This window comes from Chiloscyllium punctatum, chromosome 28 (genome assembly GCF_047496795.1).
Source record: "Chiloscyllium punctatum isolate Juve2018m chromosome 28, sChiPun1.3, whole genome shotgun sequence".
Lineage (NCBI taxonomy): Eukaryota > Metazoa > Chordata > Chondrichthyes > Orectolobiformes > Hemiscylliidae > Chiloscyllium > Chiloscyllium punctatum.
The window spans coordinates 46,562,652-46,577,576 of NC_092766.1; the positions used below are offsets into that span (position 1 = coordinate 46,562,652).

The 14,925-nt window shown below is 46.2% G+C and overlaps 1 protein-coding gene across 2 annotated transcripts in view; it reads left to right on the top strand.

The window, feature by feature from the left end:
* LOC140454071 (uncharacterized) overlaps positions 1–14,925 on the top strand; it is a 59,800-nt gene that overhangs the window by 40,195 nt on the left and 4,680 nt on the right. For both annotated transcript variants that reach the window (XM_072549023.1, XM_072549022.1), the window contains one exon: positions 13,716–13,843. In XM_072549023.1, coding sequence (XP_072405124.1) covers positions 13,716–13,843 — 128 coding nt within the window. The remainder of the gene's footprint in view (positions 1–13,715; positions 13,844–14,925) is intronic.

The window sequence follows — 14,925 nt, forward strand, 5'->3', positions numbered from 1 at the left end:
GTTGGATTGACACATTAGTTAGGGTGAATGGAGAGTAATAGGATGGGGGAATGGTTTTGGGTAGGATGTTCATCAGAGGGTCGGTATAGAGTTGTTGGGCCAAATGGCCTGTTTCTGCACTCTGGGGACTCTGAAGGTAGCCAGGAAGGAACTGAAGAATGGACTTAGGACTGCCCGATGGGGGTATGTAAAAGCTTTGTTGGGAAGAATTAAGGAAAAACGTAAGGCATTCTCCAATTAGCTGAGGAACAAGAGGATGGCCAGACTGGGCGTAGGGCCGGTCAGGGATAGTGGAGGGAACTTGTGCCTGGAGTCACAGGAGGTAGGGGAGTTCCTTAATGCATACTGTGCTTCAGGATTCACTACTGAGAAGGGCCCTGTCATTTGTGAGGACAGCATGAGAAGGACTGATATATGTGAACAGGTTGATGTTAAGAAGGAGGATGTGCTGAGTATTTTGTAAACCTAAGGATAGGTAAGTCTGTTGGACAAGACGGGCTGTACCCAAAGTTACTGCGCGAATCGAGGGAAGGGATTGCTGTGCCTTTAGCGATGACCTTTGCACCATCACTGTCCACCGGAGTCGTACAAGATGGAGGCTGGCAAATGTTACTCCTTTGTTCAAGAAAGGGAATGGGTATAATCCTGGTAATTACAGACCTCATGTTCTTATGTCTGTGGTGTGCAAATTATTGGAGAGGACTGTGAGAGACAGGATTTATGGCTCCTTGGAAAACTATAGTTTGATTACAGATAGTCAGCATGGCTGTGTTAGGGCCAGATCATGCCTCTCAAATCTTATTGAATCCTTTGAGAATGTGATAAAACACATTTATGGCTCATTCAGAAAGTACAGAGGCATGGGATACAGGAAACCTGTCTCTCTGGATACAGAATTCCTGGCTTGTAGAAGACAAAGGGGAATGATGGATGGGAAGCATTCAGCCTGGAGCTCGGTGACCAGTGATATTCTGCAGGGATCGGTTCCAGGATCTCTGCTCTTTGTGATTTTTTTTAAAGTGACTTGGATTTGGGTGTGGAAGAGTGGGTTAGTAATTTTGCAAATGACATGGAGGTTGGTGGAGTGGTGGATAGTGTGGAGGTCTGTTGTTGGTTGCAGCTAGTTATTGACAGGGTGCAGAGCTGGGCTGAGAAGTGACAGATGGAGTTCAATCTGGAAAAGTGTGAAATGATTCATTTTGGATGGTCAACCTTGAATGGGTTAAATGCAGAATATTTGGTAGTGCTGTGGAACAGAGGGATCTTGGGTTCCACGTCTATCAATCCCTCAAAGTTGCCACCCAAGCGTATAGGGTTGTTAAGAAGGAATATGTTGTGTTGGCTTTCATTAACTGGGGGATTGAGTTTTAAAGCTGTGAGGTTATGCTGCAGATCGATAGAGCCCTGGTTAGACCCCATTTAGAATATTGTGTACAGTTCTGGTCCCCTCATTACAGGAAGGCATTGGAAGTTTTAGGGAGGGTAAATTGGAGATTTACCAGGATGCTTTCTGTGCTGGAGGGCATGTTTTGTGAAGAAGGTTTGAGGGAAGTAAGGCTTTTCTCATTGGAGTGAAGAAGGGTGAGGGGTGACTTGGTAGAAGTGAACAACATGATTTGAGGTACAGAGAAAGTGATAGTGAAACACTTATTTATACCATAGCATAAATGGCTACTATGAGCAGGCATAATTTTAAGGTGATTTGTGGATGGTTAAGGAGAGATAGGTTCTTTACACAAAAGCTGTTAGGTGGGTGGAATGCACTGCCAGCAGTGGAAGGACAGTCAGATTCATTCGGGACATTTAATCCACTGTTGGATAGACACGTGGATGGCAGTAAAATGAAAGGTATATTGGTTAGGTTGATCTTACCGTAGGATAAATGTTGGCATATTATCATGGCCAAAGGGTCTTGTGCTGTGTTCTACGTCCCGTATGGTAAACTGAGTAATGAGCTCAGATCAATGTAAAAGGATATGGCATTCAGAAGGAGCTAGTCAACTGGATACAAAATTGGTTTGATGATAAGAAGCAGAAGGTGGTGACAGACATGTTGTTTTTATGACTGGAGACATGGGACCAGCGGTGCAGTGGCTGCAGATTGTCGTCATTTGGATAAATGGTTTGGATGGGAGTATTGGTTTCCTGGTAAGTTTTTGGGTGGTACTGAAATTGGTGGCAAAGTGGACTGTGAAGGATGTTATCTGTGATTCAGCAGGATAAACAGGACTGCTGGGATAGTGGGCTGAAGAATAGCAGATGGAGTTTAATTAGATAAAGATGAGGTGTTCCATTTTGGTGAAACAAACCAGGGTGGGACTTGTACAGTTAATGTTAGAGCCCTGGGTAGTGTTGTCAGTCAGAGACCCAGCCATGCAGGCACACAGTTCTTTGAAAGTGGTGTCACAGGTAGACAGGCTGGTGAAGCAGGCGTTTGGGATGGTTACCTTCATTTTGCAGAGTATTGAAAGTAGGAGTTGGGATATCATGTTGTGGCTGTACAAGACATTGGTGGGACCACTATAAAAGCTGTGTAGATCAGTCTGAAGAACCCATCTCGTTCACCTATATCCTTGAGGGAAGGACAGCTGACATTCTAACTTGGTCTGGCTGACATATGCATCAAGTCCACAGCAAAATGGCTGCCTCTTAACTGCCCTCTGGACAATTAGCAGTGGGGTAAAGAATGCTGGTCCAATCAGTGACACCCGCATCACATGAATGAATAAATAAAAATACATATGCCCCTCACTACCTCTGCAAACCCCTCCAGCTGCAGCAATCCGTACAGGCTTTGTAACACCGTTCAGGCCCTGACCACTCTCTGTAACACTCTCTCCACCTCCAGCACCTTCAGCTCTCCCTCTTCCTATCGTGTCATTAGCTCCTTACAATGATTCCCCTTCCCACTGCCCTCCTGCTGCCAGCTGACACTTTGCAATACTTTTAACGCTTTAATACCTTTAAACTATCTCTGATTTCAGGATTTTAAGTACTTTGTAGTGATATTATGAGCCTCATAATCTAATATGATCCATTTGGTCATGAGTGAGGGACTGGTGGGAATTTCTTGCTGAGGATTTTCTGTTTCAATGGAATGTCCTTTTGTTGAGTGTTTTACACTGTTCCTTCAAATGTTTTCCATTGTTCATTTACAGAGGCATATTTCAGTTTGTTTAGCCTGTTTACCTTGGTCAGTTCTCCTCTCAAACTCATGTAATTGGCTGTTCTTGTTTCTGGTTGTATCTTTTCCTATTTGTGATTCACTTTAAAACTTTATATTTCTTGAAACTGCATTTTATCACAATTTCCCTGAGGATCTCTCCAGGTGACATTACTCATTCACTAAGTTTCATCACACAACGATCGCTCTGAGATAGTTACGTCCCTAGCCAGTTGCACAATATGTTATTCAAAGAAACACTGAAAAAAATTCTACAACCTCCTTTTCGAATATCAGTCTTGTCAGTGCGATTGTCAATATTATATGAATATTGAAGTTACACTAAATTATCACAATGTGTTTGTTAAAAATTCCAATGAGTTCCTGTTTAATGCAGTGATGAGCAATGAAATGCTGTTCGGTGGCTAAAACTGTTCTGCTGCTTGTGTCCTTGGCAAGTAGTAGCTAGAATTTACATTCAGACTGATTCTACAAATGCTTTCCCTGTCATGCTTTTGTTATCCATTATTGTTAGCATTACCCATTTTGCCTGAGTTTCCACAAGCTTGTGAACCATTGAATATTTATGCTCCACCTTTTGTTCGCCCTGTAACCATGTCTCATTGCTGTCTAAATCTCTTTGATCTCTGTGTCACAAATCCATCTACCTTGTTGCAGAGAATTTGTCCATTCCAAACAAAACATAATTTACTCTTTCCCACAATTTCCTGTCACAAACCGATTCACTGGTGTCCAGTTTTAACTAAACTTTGTCCCATCCTGTTCCTTTCTGCTTGTCTTCAGCCACATCCCCATACTGTTCCAATGCATCACCTTTTCTCTTTGGATTTGGAAAGCTCCTTTCACCTGAACCCTGTCCCTGCATCCTCTCTGTCAGTTTAAAGCCCTGTCCATAAACCTACCGACATGATTGGCCAGGACACTGGTCCCAGCAGGGTTCGAGTGGGACCATTGAATGGATTACTTTTTAAAATCTGGTATGGGATGTGGGTGTCTCTAGCTGACCGGCCTTTCCTGCCCATCCCTAGCTGCCCTTGAGCTGAGTAACATGCTCCGCCATTTCAGAGGGTCACTCAGAGGCAAGCACTTTGCAGACCACGTGCAGACCACGTGAGGATGGGCAGATGTCCATCTCGAAAGGAGAAGTGATTGCATCTATTGTACATCTGTAATGGTATTTATGGATTGTCAATTACTATTTTAAAAGTAATTTATTTCAAATTCCACCATTTCAGCTGGTGGGGTTCAAACCTTCCTCCCCTGAACATGAGCTGAGGTTTTGGATACATGCTCTAGCAATAACACCACGAGGCCATCACTTCGCCTGCTCACAGGGTGCTCATCCCTGAGCACTGATACCAGTGTATCATGAAGCTAAACCTGTTTTTCCTTCATGATTGTTTGATCCTGTTAACCTCCTGCACTCTGGTGACATCACTCAGTCTCTCTCCATGTGGTATCCCGCACTGTGAGAGTCTAATTGCTGCCTCTGTTAACGTCTCTCACTCTTGTCGCTAATCCAGATCCTGAGGACAGCAGAATTCTCTACTCCAGACAGACGAGGCCGAACAGGCCAGGGATGGACACTGGGATTTCCCAGATCTCTGTGATAGTCAGGACCATTCTACATGTATAACCTTCACTGCATCAGTATAGTTTCCCATTCTGTCTATTGCTCTGTCTCCTGTCGGTAATCAGGAAGTTCCTGACTCAGTGGACTTCCCAACTGCTGGGTGCCTCGTCCATCACCTCTTTGAAGATGTTGTTCAGCCAGAGAGACAAAGGGCAGGGAGATCTAGAGCCTTCAATAAATCCTGCAGCAAGGTAAGATAACTCTCAGTGCACAGAGAAGGGAGCAATAAGAGGGCTTCAAACATCGGCTAACAAGATATGACATAGATGCACTGCTGGAGGGGGAGCACAGTACAGACACACCCCAGGTCAATCACCACCCCTACTGTAAGTTTTGTTGTACTGAGACAGCATCGGGAATATCACAGTTATCAATCCAGGCTTGTGATGTCTTCGTGAATATCAGTATAACAGAGGGGAAAGCAGGCTTCCCATGAGTTTGTGGGAATGCTGAATGGGATCTTTCTATTCTGTGTTCCACCTCCAACACTGTACATATACCATGTCTCATGGACCAGCGTCTTCAATAATTTTAAACTCCTATAACAGTTCCTTTCCCTGTAACCTCCTCCCGTCCCAATAGTCCCTCCACATATTTGAAGTATACTCCATTCTAGATACATTATCCATTGCTGTAAGGTTGCTTCAGCGCCTTGTCTCAGTACTCTCCTCCTCCAATAACTGGAGAAAGAGCCATGCAGAACAGAAATGGTTCCTTCGATCCAACTAGTCCATGCTGATCACGGTTACTGAACGAGTCGCATTTGCCTGCGTTTGGTCCTGATCCCATCAAACCTTCTCCTCTCCATTTACCTGCCCAAATGTCTTTTCCATGATGTAATTGTACTTTTCTCTACTACTTCAGTGGCAACTCATTCAATATGTGCACCATTCTCTGCGTGGAAATGTGCCCCTCTGGTCGCTTTTAAGTATTTCCTCTCCCACCTCATATTTCTGCCCTCTAGTAATGAATTCCCCTACCCTGGGGTAGAGACCTTCACTAATCACCTTACGTATACCCCTCATGTTTTTATAAACCTTTATAAGGTCACCCCTCAGCCACCTACACCCAATGGAAATATGAAGGATAATGATACAAATATCTCTGCTACGATCCCCATTGCGACTTTGCCTCAATGTTCTGGGATACACTTGTTCAGGACCTAGGACTTTCTCTACCTTTGTGTTCTAAGACCTCAAGCACCACCTCTTCTGTAATGGGGACTCTTTTCAAACATCACTATTTCTTTCCTTTTGTTTCCTAGTCTTTCTCCACAATACTTTCTGAGATGAAATCTTGATTTCGGGTCACACCCATCTCCTGTGGTTCCATGCATGGATGCCCTTATTGATCTTTGAGGGGCTCTATTATCTCTCTAGTAGCCTTTTTGTACTTGTGCGCTGTAGAATCTCTTTGGATTCTCCTTAACCTTATCTGCCAAATCTATCTCATCCGCCCTCCCCCCCCCCCCCCCCCCCCCCCCCACCCCCCGCCATGTTGCCTTCCAGCTTATCCAGCTTCTCTGTTTCTGTCAAACTCTCCAGTATCAGTAACATCTTCGTCAATCTTTGTTCCATTTAGTTTCAGAATATGCTTCCTAAAGCAGGAGGATCAGAATTCTACACAGTACTCCAACTGGAGTCCCAGCAAAGTCTGATACAGCCGTATCATGATGGACCATCTCAGGTACTCAATGCCCTGACCCATGAGGGCTAGTGTGTCAAATGCTGCTTTCCCCGCCCTGTCCACCTGCGTTGCCACTTCCAAGGAACAATGTAACTGCATCCCTTGGTCTCTCTCTGTTCGACAACACTGTCCAGAGCTCTACCATTAATTGTATTAGTCGTCCCTGGTTTGTCTTAACAAAATCCAACATCTGAATTCAGCTCAATCTTTCATTTCTTGACCCAAAGGCTCAGTTGGTTAAGATCATCTTTGATAACTGTATTCACTGCCCACTGTAACTCTTATCTTACTATCCACAAACTTACTAACAATAATTCATATATTCTCGTTTATGTCAATAATGCACATGCGTGACCCCACATACCAATGCTTATAGCACACCGCTGGTCAGAGGCCTCCAGTCTGCACAACAACCCTTGCCCATCATCTTCTGTCTCCTACTGTCAAGCCCATTTTGTGTCTGTTTGTCTTGCTTTCCCTGATCCCATGTGATCTAACCTTACTAACCAGTGTACCACGCTAAACCCTGTCTAAGGCCTTGCTGACGTCAGGATAGACAACGTCCACTGCTCTACCTTCATCCACCTTCTTGGTCACCTCTTCAACAAACTCTATCAAGTTTGAGAGACACGACTTTGTATGCACAAAGCTATGCTGACTATCCCTAATCAATTGTTGCCTTTCCAAATGCATGTAAGTCCTGTCCCGTGGAATTGCTTCCAACAACATTGGAACCACTGACATCAAGCTAATTGGTGTTAATGTCCCTAGCTTTCCATCACAGCCATTCCTAAATACTGGCACAACATTAGGCAATCTCCAGGCTCCCAGCTCACCACCCGTGGCTGTCAGTGATAGAAATATCATTGTAAGTTTCTACCCCCAATGTCCTGTGATGTACTTGATTAGTTCCCAGAGAGTTGTCTAATTTTAATGTGTTTGAAAACCTTCAGAACCTCCTGTTCTCCAATGTGGACTCTTTTGAAAACATCACTGTTTATTTCCCTGCTTCCTCAGTGTGTTTTCCACAGTAGGTTCTGACGTGAAGTTTATGTCTCGGATCTCACCCATTTCCTGTGGGTTCACACATGGATAGCTTCATTCATGTTTAAGGAGTCACATTCTGTACAGAGTTAATCTTCTGTTGCTAATATACTTATAGAAACTCTCTGGATTTTCCTGAACCTTCTCTGCCAAAGCTCTGTCAGTTCCCCTTTCGGCCCTCATGGTTTCCCTCTGAAGAGTATTACTGCACCCACAATGTTCTTCAAGGGATTGACTTAATCCAGGTGGCTGTATAGGACATGTACCCCTTTTGTTGTGACCAGAGCCTCAATATCCCCAGTCATCCAGTATTTCCCACTGGTATCAGCATTGTCCTTCACACTAACAGCAAAATGCTGCCCCTGAAATCTTAATTTATCTCTCTTTTGAAAGAATCCCACTTGCCCAATGTCCCTTTATCTGCAAATATTGGACAGTCTTGTCTAATACCTTCTAGATTGCGGCAAGGCCAGTTTTGACCTTTAACTTTTGGACCAGGCCTGTCCTTTTCCATCCCTATTTTCAAACTAATAGAATTGTGGTGACTTTTCAAAAGTGCTCCCCCACAAACTCTTCAGCCCCTTTCTCCACTTTGTTTCCCAAGGGGAGGTCAGGTTTTATCCCTTTCTCCAGTCGGGCCAGTTACATACTGATTGAGTCAGTTTTCTTGAACACACTGAACAAGTCCCTCCCATCCAACCTGTGAACACTCTGGCAGTCCCAATCTAGGTTTAAAAAGTTAAAATCCCCCACCATTACAACCCATCCTTCTTACAGATATCTGAGATCTCTGACATATTTGCTGCTCAAATTCCCGCTGACCACTGCAGGCCTGTCGTACAGTCATATCAAACTGATTATTCATTCTTATTTCTCAGTTCCATTACACAGCTTCACTGGGCGATCCCCAGGAATATCCTCTGTCAGTGTTGCAGTGATGTTTGCACTGATCAAAAACTCCACTCCCCCTACTCTCTTGCCTCCCCATCTATCCTTCCTGTTGAATCTGTCCTCTGGAACAATGATCTGTGAGTCCTGGCCCTCCCTCAGCTGTATTTCTGTAATTCCTGTCATTTCCCAGAGCCATGTTCGCATCCATGCCGTGTGTTCATCTGCCTTACCTGTCAGGCACTTTACATCAAAGTAAATGCAGTTCAATTGATGAGTATTCCCTCATTGCCTGCTGTGCTATTGCCTGGTTAACAATTGAAATTACTCTGTTGAAATTCTGTCCCACCCTCAACCTTCAGACTGCAGCCGGAGACTGTCCCCCTCACTGTAGACAACACCCTCACCTTTCCTGTCTTTTGCAAACCTGATAATGATACTTTCTGCTTTCACATCAGAGTGATTAATGTCCATAAGGAAGAGCAATGGCTCCTGCACAGATCCCTGTGGTACACCCGCTGGGCAAAGGCTTTCAATCACAAAACCAACCCTCCACCAATTGTGGATCTAATTTGCCAACATGCCTTGGATCCCATGGGCTCTTCCCTTAGGACCAGTCTTCCATGTGGGACCTTGTCGAAGGCCGTAATGAACTCCATGGTACCCACACCATCTGCACTGCCCTCATCAATATTTTCAGACACCATTTCATCAGACAAGATCTTCCTGTATCAAATCCGTGCTGACTATCCCTAATCAATCCTTACCTTTCCAGTTATTAATTCAAACTGTCCCTCAGAATTGGGACATTGGCGTCTCTTCTTGGGTAGAGGTGACCTGTACCAGGGGGATGGATGGCACTGGATGCAGAGGGGCACCAGTATCCCAGGGAGGAGATTTGCTTGTATTACCTGGCAGGATTTAAACTATTTTGGCATGGAGTTGAGACTCTGAATAAGACGGGCCATCAACTAGTCAGGGGAAAATACATCAGCTATTGACAGCAAGTTTCCTATCCAGGATATCCGGGGCACAGAATAGGGAGGGAAAAGATGTTTGGTTTTCAGGGAAGTAATTTCAACGCACGAAACCTGACTGGTAAGGCATACAAGTTCAGACCATGGATTAGCTCTGGGGACTGGGATATTATAGCCATAATAGAAACATGGCTGAGAGAAGGGCAGGACTGGCAGCTCAGTGTTCCAGGATAAAGAAACTACAGGCGTGACAGAAGGACAAGTAAGTGAGGAGGGGAAGTTGTCCCTTTGATTAGGGAGGACAGAACAACAGTGCTGAGAGACAGTATTGTTAAGCAGTCATTAAATGAGGCCATATTTTTAATAGTTAGAAACAAAAAGGGGATGGTCAGTCTGCTGGGATGGTGTTCGAGACGCCCAAATAGCCAGTGGGTACAAGAGGAGCAAATGTGTAGTCAGATTGCAGGTACCTATAAAAATAATAAAGTAGTACTGGTTGGAGATTTTAACTTCCTATGGATTGACTGGGTCACCCAGAGTGTAAAAGAACCGTACGGGGTGGAATTTGTCAAATACGTCTAAGAAAGTTTCCTAAACCAAGATGTAGAGGGCTCCATGCTACTCAGACAGATGCAACACTGGACCTCCCCTCAGAAACCGAGGTTGGGCAAGAGACTGAAGTATCAGTCAGAGAGCATTTTGGGTCCAGTGACCACAACTGTCTTCGTTTTAACATAGTTATGGAAAAAGATCAGACAGGTCCACAGATTCAGGTCTTAAACTGGAACAGGGTCAACATTGGGGCCATTCAGAAGGATCGAGCAGGGGTTGATTGGGTGAAAGTAAAAATCACACAACACCAGGTTAACATCCAGCTGTTTACACAGGAACCTTGATTATCTGAACGAGATGGTTGGGCAATAGTACATTCAGATAATTGGTTATTCGATTAATCGATTCCATGTCCTTCCTCGAGGGCTCGGAGTTTTCGGTAATGACTAGTTCCCGTTGAGGTGACTAGGCAGCAGCAAACCATGCATGAGGCCTCCCGCCCCATCAGCCCCCAAAAACACACCACTGCTCACCCCAAACTCACCCTCCCCACCCCTCAACATCGCCCCCCCGACCCATTCCCAAACCCTTCCAACACCGACCCACGCCAGCTCCTGCCACCAAAATCATCCAACGCTACCCGCCCTGCCCCGTTCTCAAACACATCCAACGTCACCCCCCGCCCGCCTCCAACAGAGCGGCCCGCCCACCACAAACCCATCCAACATCACCCTCCGCCCACCACCAACGGAGCACATCCCGCCCACCCCCAAACCCATCCAACATCACCCTCCTCCCGCCTCCAACAGATCACCCCGCCCACCCCCAAACCCATCCAACATCACCCTCCGCCCGCCTCCAACAGATCACCCCGCCCGCCCCCAAACCCATCCAACATCACCCTCCGCCCGCCTCCAACAGATCACCCCGCCCGCCCCCAAACCCATCCAACATCACCCCCCGCCCGCCTCCAACAGAGCACCCTGCCCGCCCCCAAACCCATCCAACATCACCCTCCGCCCGCCTCCAACAGAGCACCCCACCCGCCCCCAAACCCATCCAACATCACCCTCCGCCCTCTACCAACAGAGCACCCCGCCCTCCGCCAAACCCATCCAACATCACCCTCCGCCCGCCTCCAACAGAGCACCCCACCCGCCCCCAAACCCATCCAACATCACCCTCCGCCCGCCTCCAACAGAGCACCCCGCCTGCCTCCAAAGACATCCAACATCACCCTCAGCCTGCCCCCAAACCTTTCAAACACTGCCCCCGCTCACCTCCAAAGCCCCCCTCACCCAGTCCCAAACCGTCCAACATTACACCCCCCCTGCCCGCTCCACCCACCGTTCACACCCATACCCCAGCTGCCCCACCCCCCTGTGCGCCCCTCCTGGGCAGCCAGAGTGGACACCAACAGTAAGACAGCTACTGCCTTTGGTGGGTAAGTCTCCAAATAGCGCACGCACACATACACACGCACGCGCACATGCACACATAGCCACACATGCAACTTTTCCTTCAACATTTTGAAAAGTTCCACGTCTGCTCTGTACAGGACAATGTTCGAGAGAATATCTGGGGAAGGGGGATATAGGATTTACCCCTATGTAGAACTCCAGTCTAAGTCTGGAGAGCCAGAGAGGGTGGGAGGTCAGTCATTTGGTGATGGTATCTGGGCTCAATGTCCAGGACTGTTCTCGGCAGTATTTCTGTGAGCCGAGATCTGTTTTATACAGTGTGAACAAAAAAAACACAATCAGGATTGAAACAGCTCTTTGATGTAATGTTTCTATCGGGACCTCGAGTTCTCCTTTGGATAATCCGATATTTGGATAATCGAGGACCCTCTGTTTGGAAGCACTAGATTTACAAGAGCTGGTGATCATTCTGAAAGATGAAAGACTTAATCAAAACTTGTTTAATATTTCATTCCATGACACTGCCATCCAGTTGCTTTAAATTCTGTGCCTTATGACTATGCTCCACAACCACCTGATGAAGAAGCAGCACTTTGAAAGCTAGTGCTGCTAAATAGACCTACTGCACTGTCAGCTGGTGTTGTGTGATTTTTAACTTTGCCCATCCCAGTCCAACACCGGCACCTCCAAAAAATGGGTCAGTCTGTTTGACGGAAAAGGAATAACTGGGAAATGGGAGGCTTTTAAAAGTGTGATCTCAAGAATCCAGTATGTCCCTGTTAGTGTGAACGGAAAATCCCCTCCAACCCTTCCCGCTTGGACCATTCTGGGGGAGGTTACTAATGCTCCCTTATCTGTGAAACTGTCCACAACCAAATTTACTGCCCTTCTGGAAAATCTGTCAGACTCCACATTCTCTATATCGAAATAATCTGCAGAGTCTAAACCTTCCTGCACCTATAAACATCTTCAGCCATGACTACCCTCCATATCTCTGATTCCTTCTCCAGTCAATACAACCCACTTTATCACTGTAATCTGCTCGATTCGCCTAAAACATTCCTGCCTGTGTAAACTGCTCAATCCAATCAACATCCTTATCCCTGTCAACTGGCCCATTCCTCCCAACCTCTCCATCTCCATGAACTCCTGCAGGCCACACAGCTCTCTGCATTTCTGTTACCTCCTGTGGCTCTATGGTCCTCCCACCCTGTGAAACCACCTCCAATTCCCACACCCATCACAGTCTGGGTCATCTGTTCCAGATCAGGCCATTGGTGTTTCTGTTACCTCTGGCACTCTGAGCAAACCTATTAATTGTGTCTATTCATTCATATCCCATCTTGTCCAGCCTCCTGTAACCTCTTCCTGCCATTGTAACCCTACCTGTTTGGAACACAGAACAATACAGCATAGTTTCTCCTGTGACCACATCTTTCTGGTGTCCAAATCTTGCCGATACTTTGACAATTCCAAAAAAAAACTAATTGACTTTTCCCCAGAATTTCCTGTCAGAGCCTAATTCACTGTCCCTTCCTGTTCCTTTCTGCTTGTCTTCAGCCACATCCACATGTTGTTCTGATGCGTCACCTTTTCTCTTTGGATTTCGAAAGCTCCTTTCACCTGAACCCTGTCCCTGCATCCTTTCTGTCAGTTTAAAGCCCTGTCCATAAACCCACCGATATGATTGGCCAGGACACTGCTCCCAGCAGGGTTGTTTTTAATTCACTCATGGGATATTGCTGTCTCTGGCTGGCCAGCATTTCATGCCCACCCCTGAGCTGTCCTTGAACTGAGTGGCTTGCCAGATCATTCCAGTGGGCAGTTGAGAGTCAACCTCCTTGCTCTGGGTCTGGATTCATATGTAGGCCAGACTGGCAGCCCATAACAGATTTCTTTACTTAAAGGGTATTAAGCAGTCAGATGCTACCAGCATTAAATTCTGGATGAACAGTCGAGTGAGAGTAACACTAGGCCATTGCCAGGCCCAATGATTGCTCCTTCATCCCTGAGTACTGCTCCCAGTGCACCTTCTTCCTAATCGTGGTTTAATCTTGATACCTTCCTGCACTCTGGTGCTATCACACAGTCTCTCTCCATGTGGTATCTGTCACTGTGAGGGTTTAATTGATGCCGGTGACTGCACCTTTTGCAGCTACTCCAGTTCCTGAGCCAACAGAATTCTCCACTCCAGGGAGATGAGGCAACACAGACCAGGGATGGAGACTGGGATTTTCCAGATCTCTGTGGGGCTCGGTGCCATTCTCCATGTGTAACCCTCACTGCATCAGTCTAATTTCCCATTCAGTCTGATCCTCTGTCTCCTGTAGGTACTCAGGATGCTCCTGACCCAGCAGAATTGCCAATTCCTGTTTCGTCCATCACGACACTGAAGACAGTTAGTCAGCCAGAGAGATGGAGAGTGAGATCTGGAGCCTTCAGTAAATCCTGCAGATTGGTAAGATTACTCAGTGAACAGAGCAGAGTATATTTAAGGGATCGAACTTTGGTCCAGAAGACATGACACAGATACCGTGTTGAAGAACGAACACAGTGCATGATGGTCCCAGGCTCAAACCCCACCTCTTCTTAATTTTCATCACTGCTGTACTGAGCCTTCCTATGTCAATACAGTAAGTTGACAGTTATCAATCCAGGCCTGTGCTGTCTTAGTGAGGATCAGTATAACAGGAGGGAAAGCAGGCCTCCCTCAAGGAGATGGTATTGAAACCTGGGATCTTTCTGTTCTATATTCCCTCCTCACGCTGTCTCTTGTCATGTGATAGAGTCATACAGCAAGGAAACATACCTTTTGGTCCAACTTGTTTGTGCCAATGTCTTGAATGCTTGTAATTCCCAGAAATTTTCCTATTTCTATAACCTCCACCCATCCCATATTCCTGCTGTATATTTGAAACCTACTCCAATGCTGACAACTCTCCCTATGTGTAAATTGCTCCAATGTTGATAACATGCCAATCTCAATAATCCTCCAGCATGGACCAAAATACCCACCTGTGTACCTTCCTCAAGCCCCAAGAAAACATGATATCACTGTAACCTTCTGCAGGTCCGATCACAGTCCTGCCTCCTGGCCTATAGCACCACATGACCACAGTAACCTTCTCCCAACTCTACCCACCTCCTTAACGATATGAACACCTCCAGACCCTTTTCAAGCCACAGCAGCACTCCACATCTCTGTTTGCTCGTCCACTCCCTACAGTCCTCCCAGCACCTCAAACACTCTCTCTTTGTGTAATTCTGCAATTTGGGGCAGCACGGTGGCTCAGTGGTGAGCAATGGTGCTTCGCAGCGCCAGGGACCCATGTTCTATTCCAGTGTTGTGTAACTGTCTGTGTAGAGTTTGCACATTCTCTCCTTGTCTGTGTGGGTTTCCTCCGGGTGCTCCAGTTTCCTCCCACAGTCCAAAGATGTGAAGGTCAGGTTAATTGGCCATGCTAAATTGCCCGGAGTGTTAGCTGCATTGTCAGAGAGAAGTGGGTCTGGGTGGATTAGTCTTTGGAGAGTTGGCTTGGA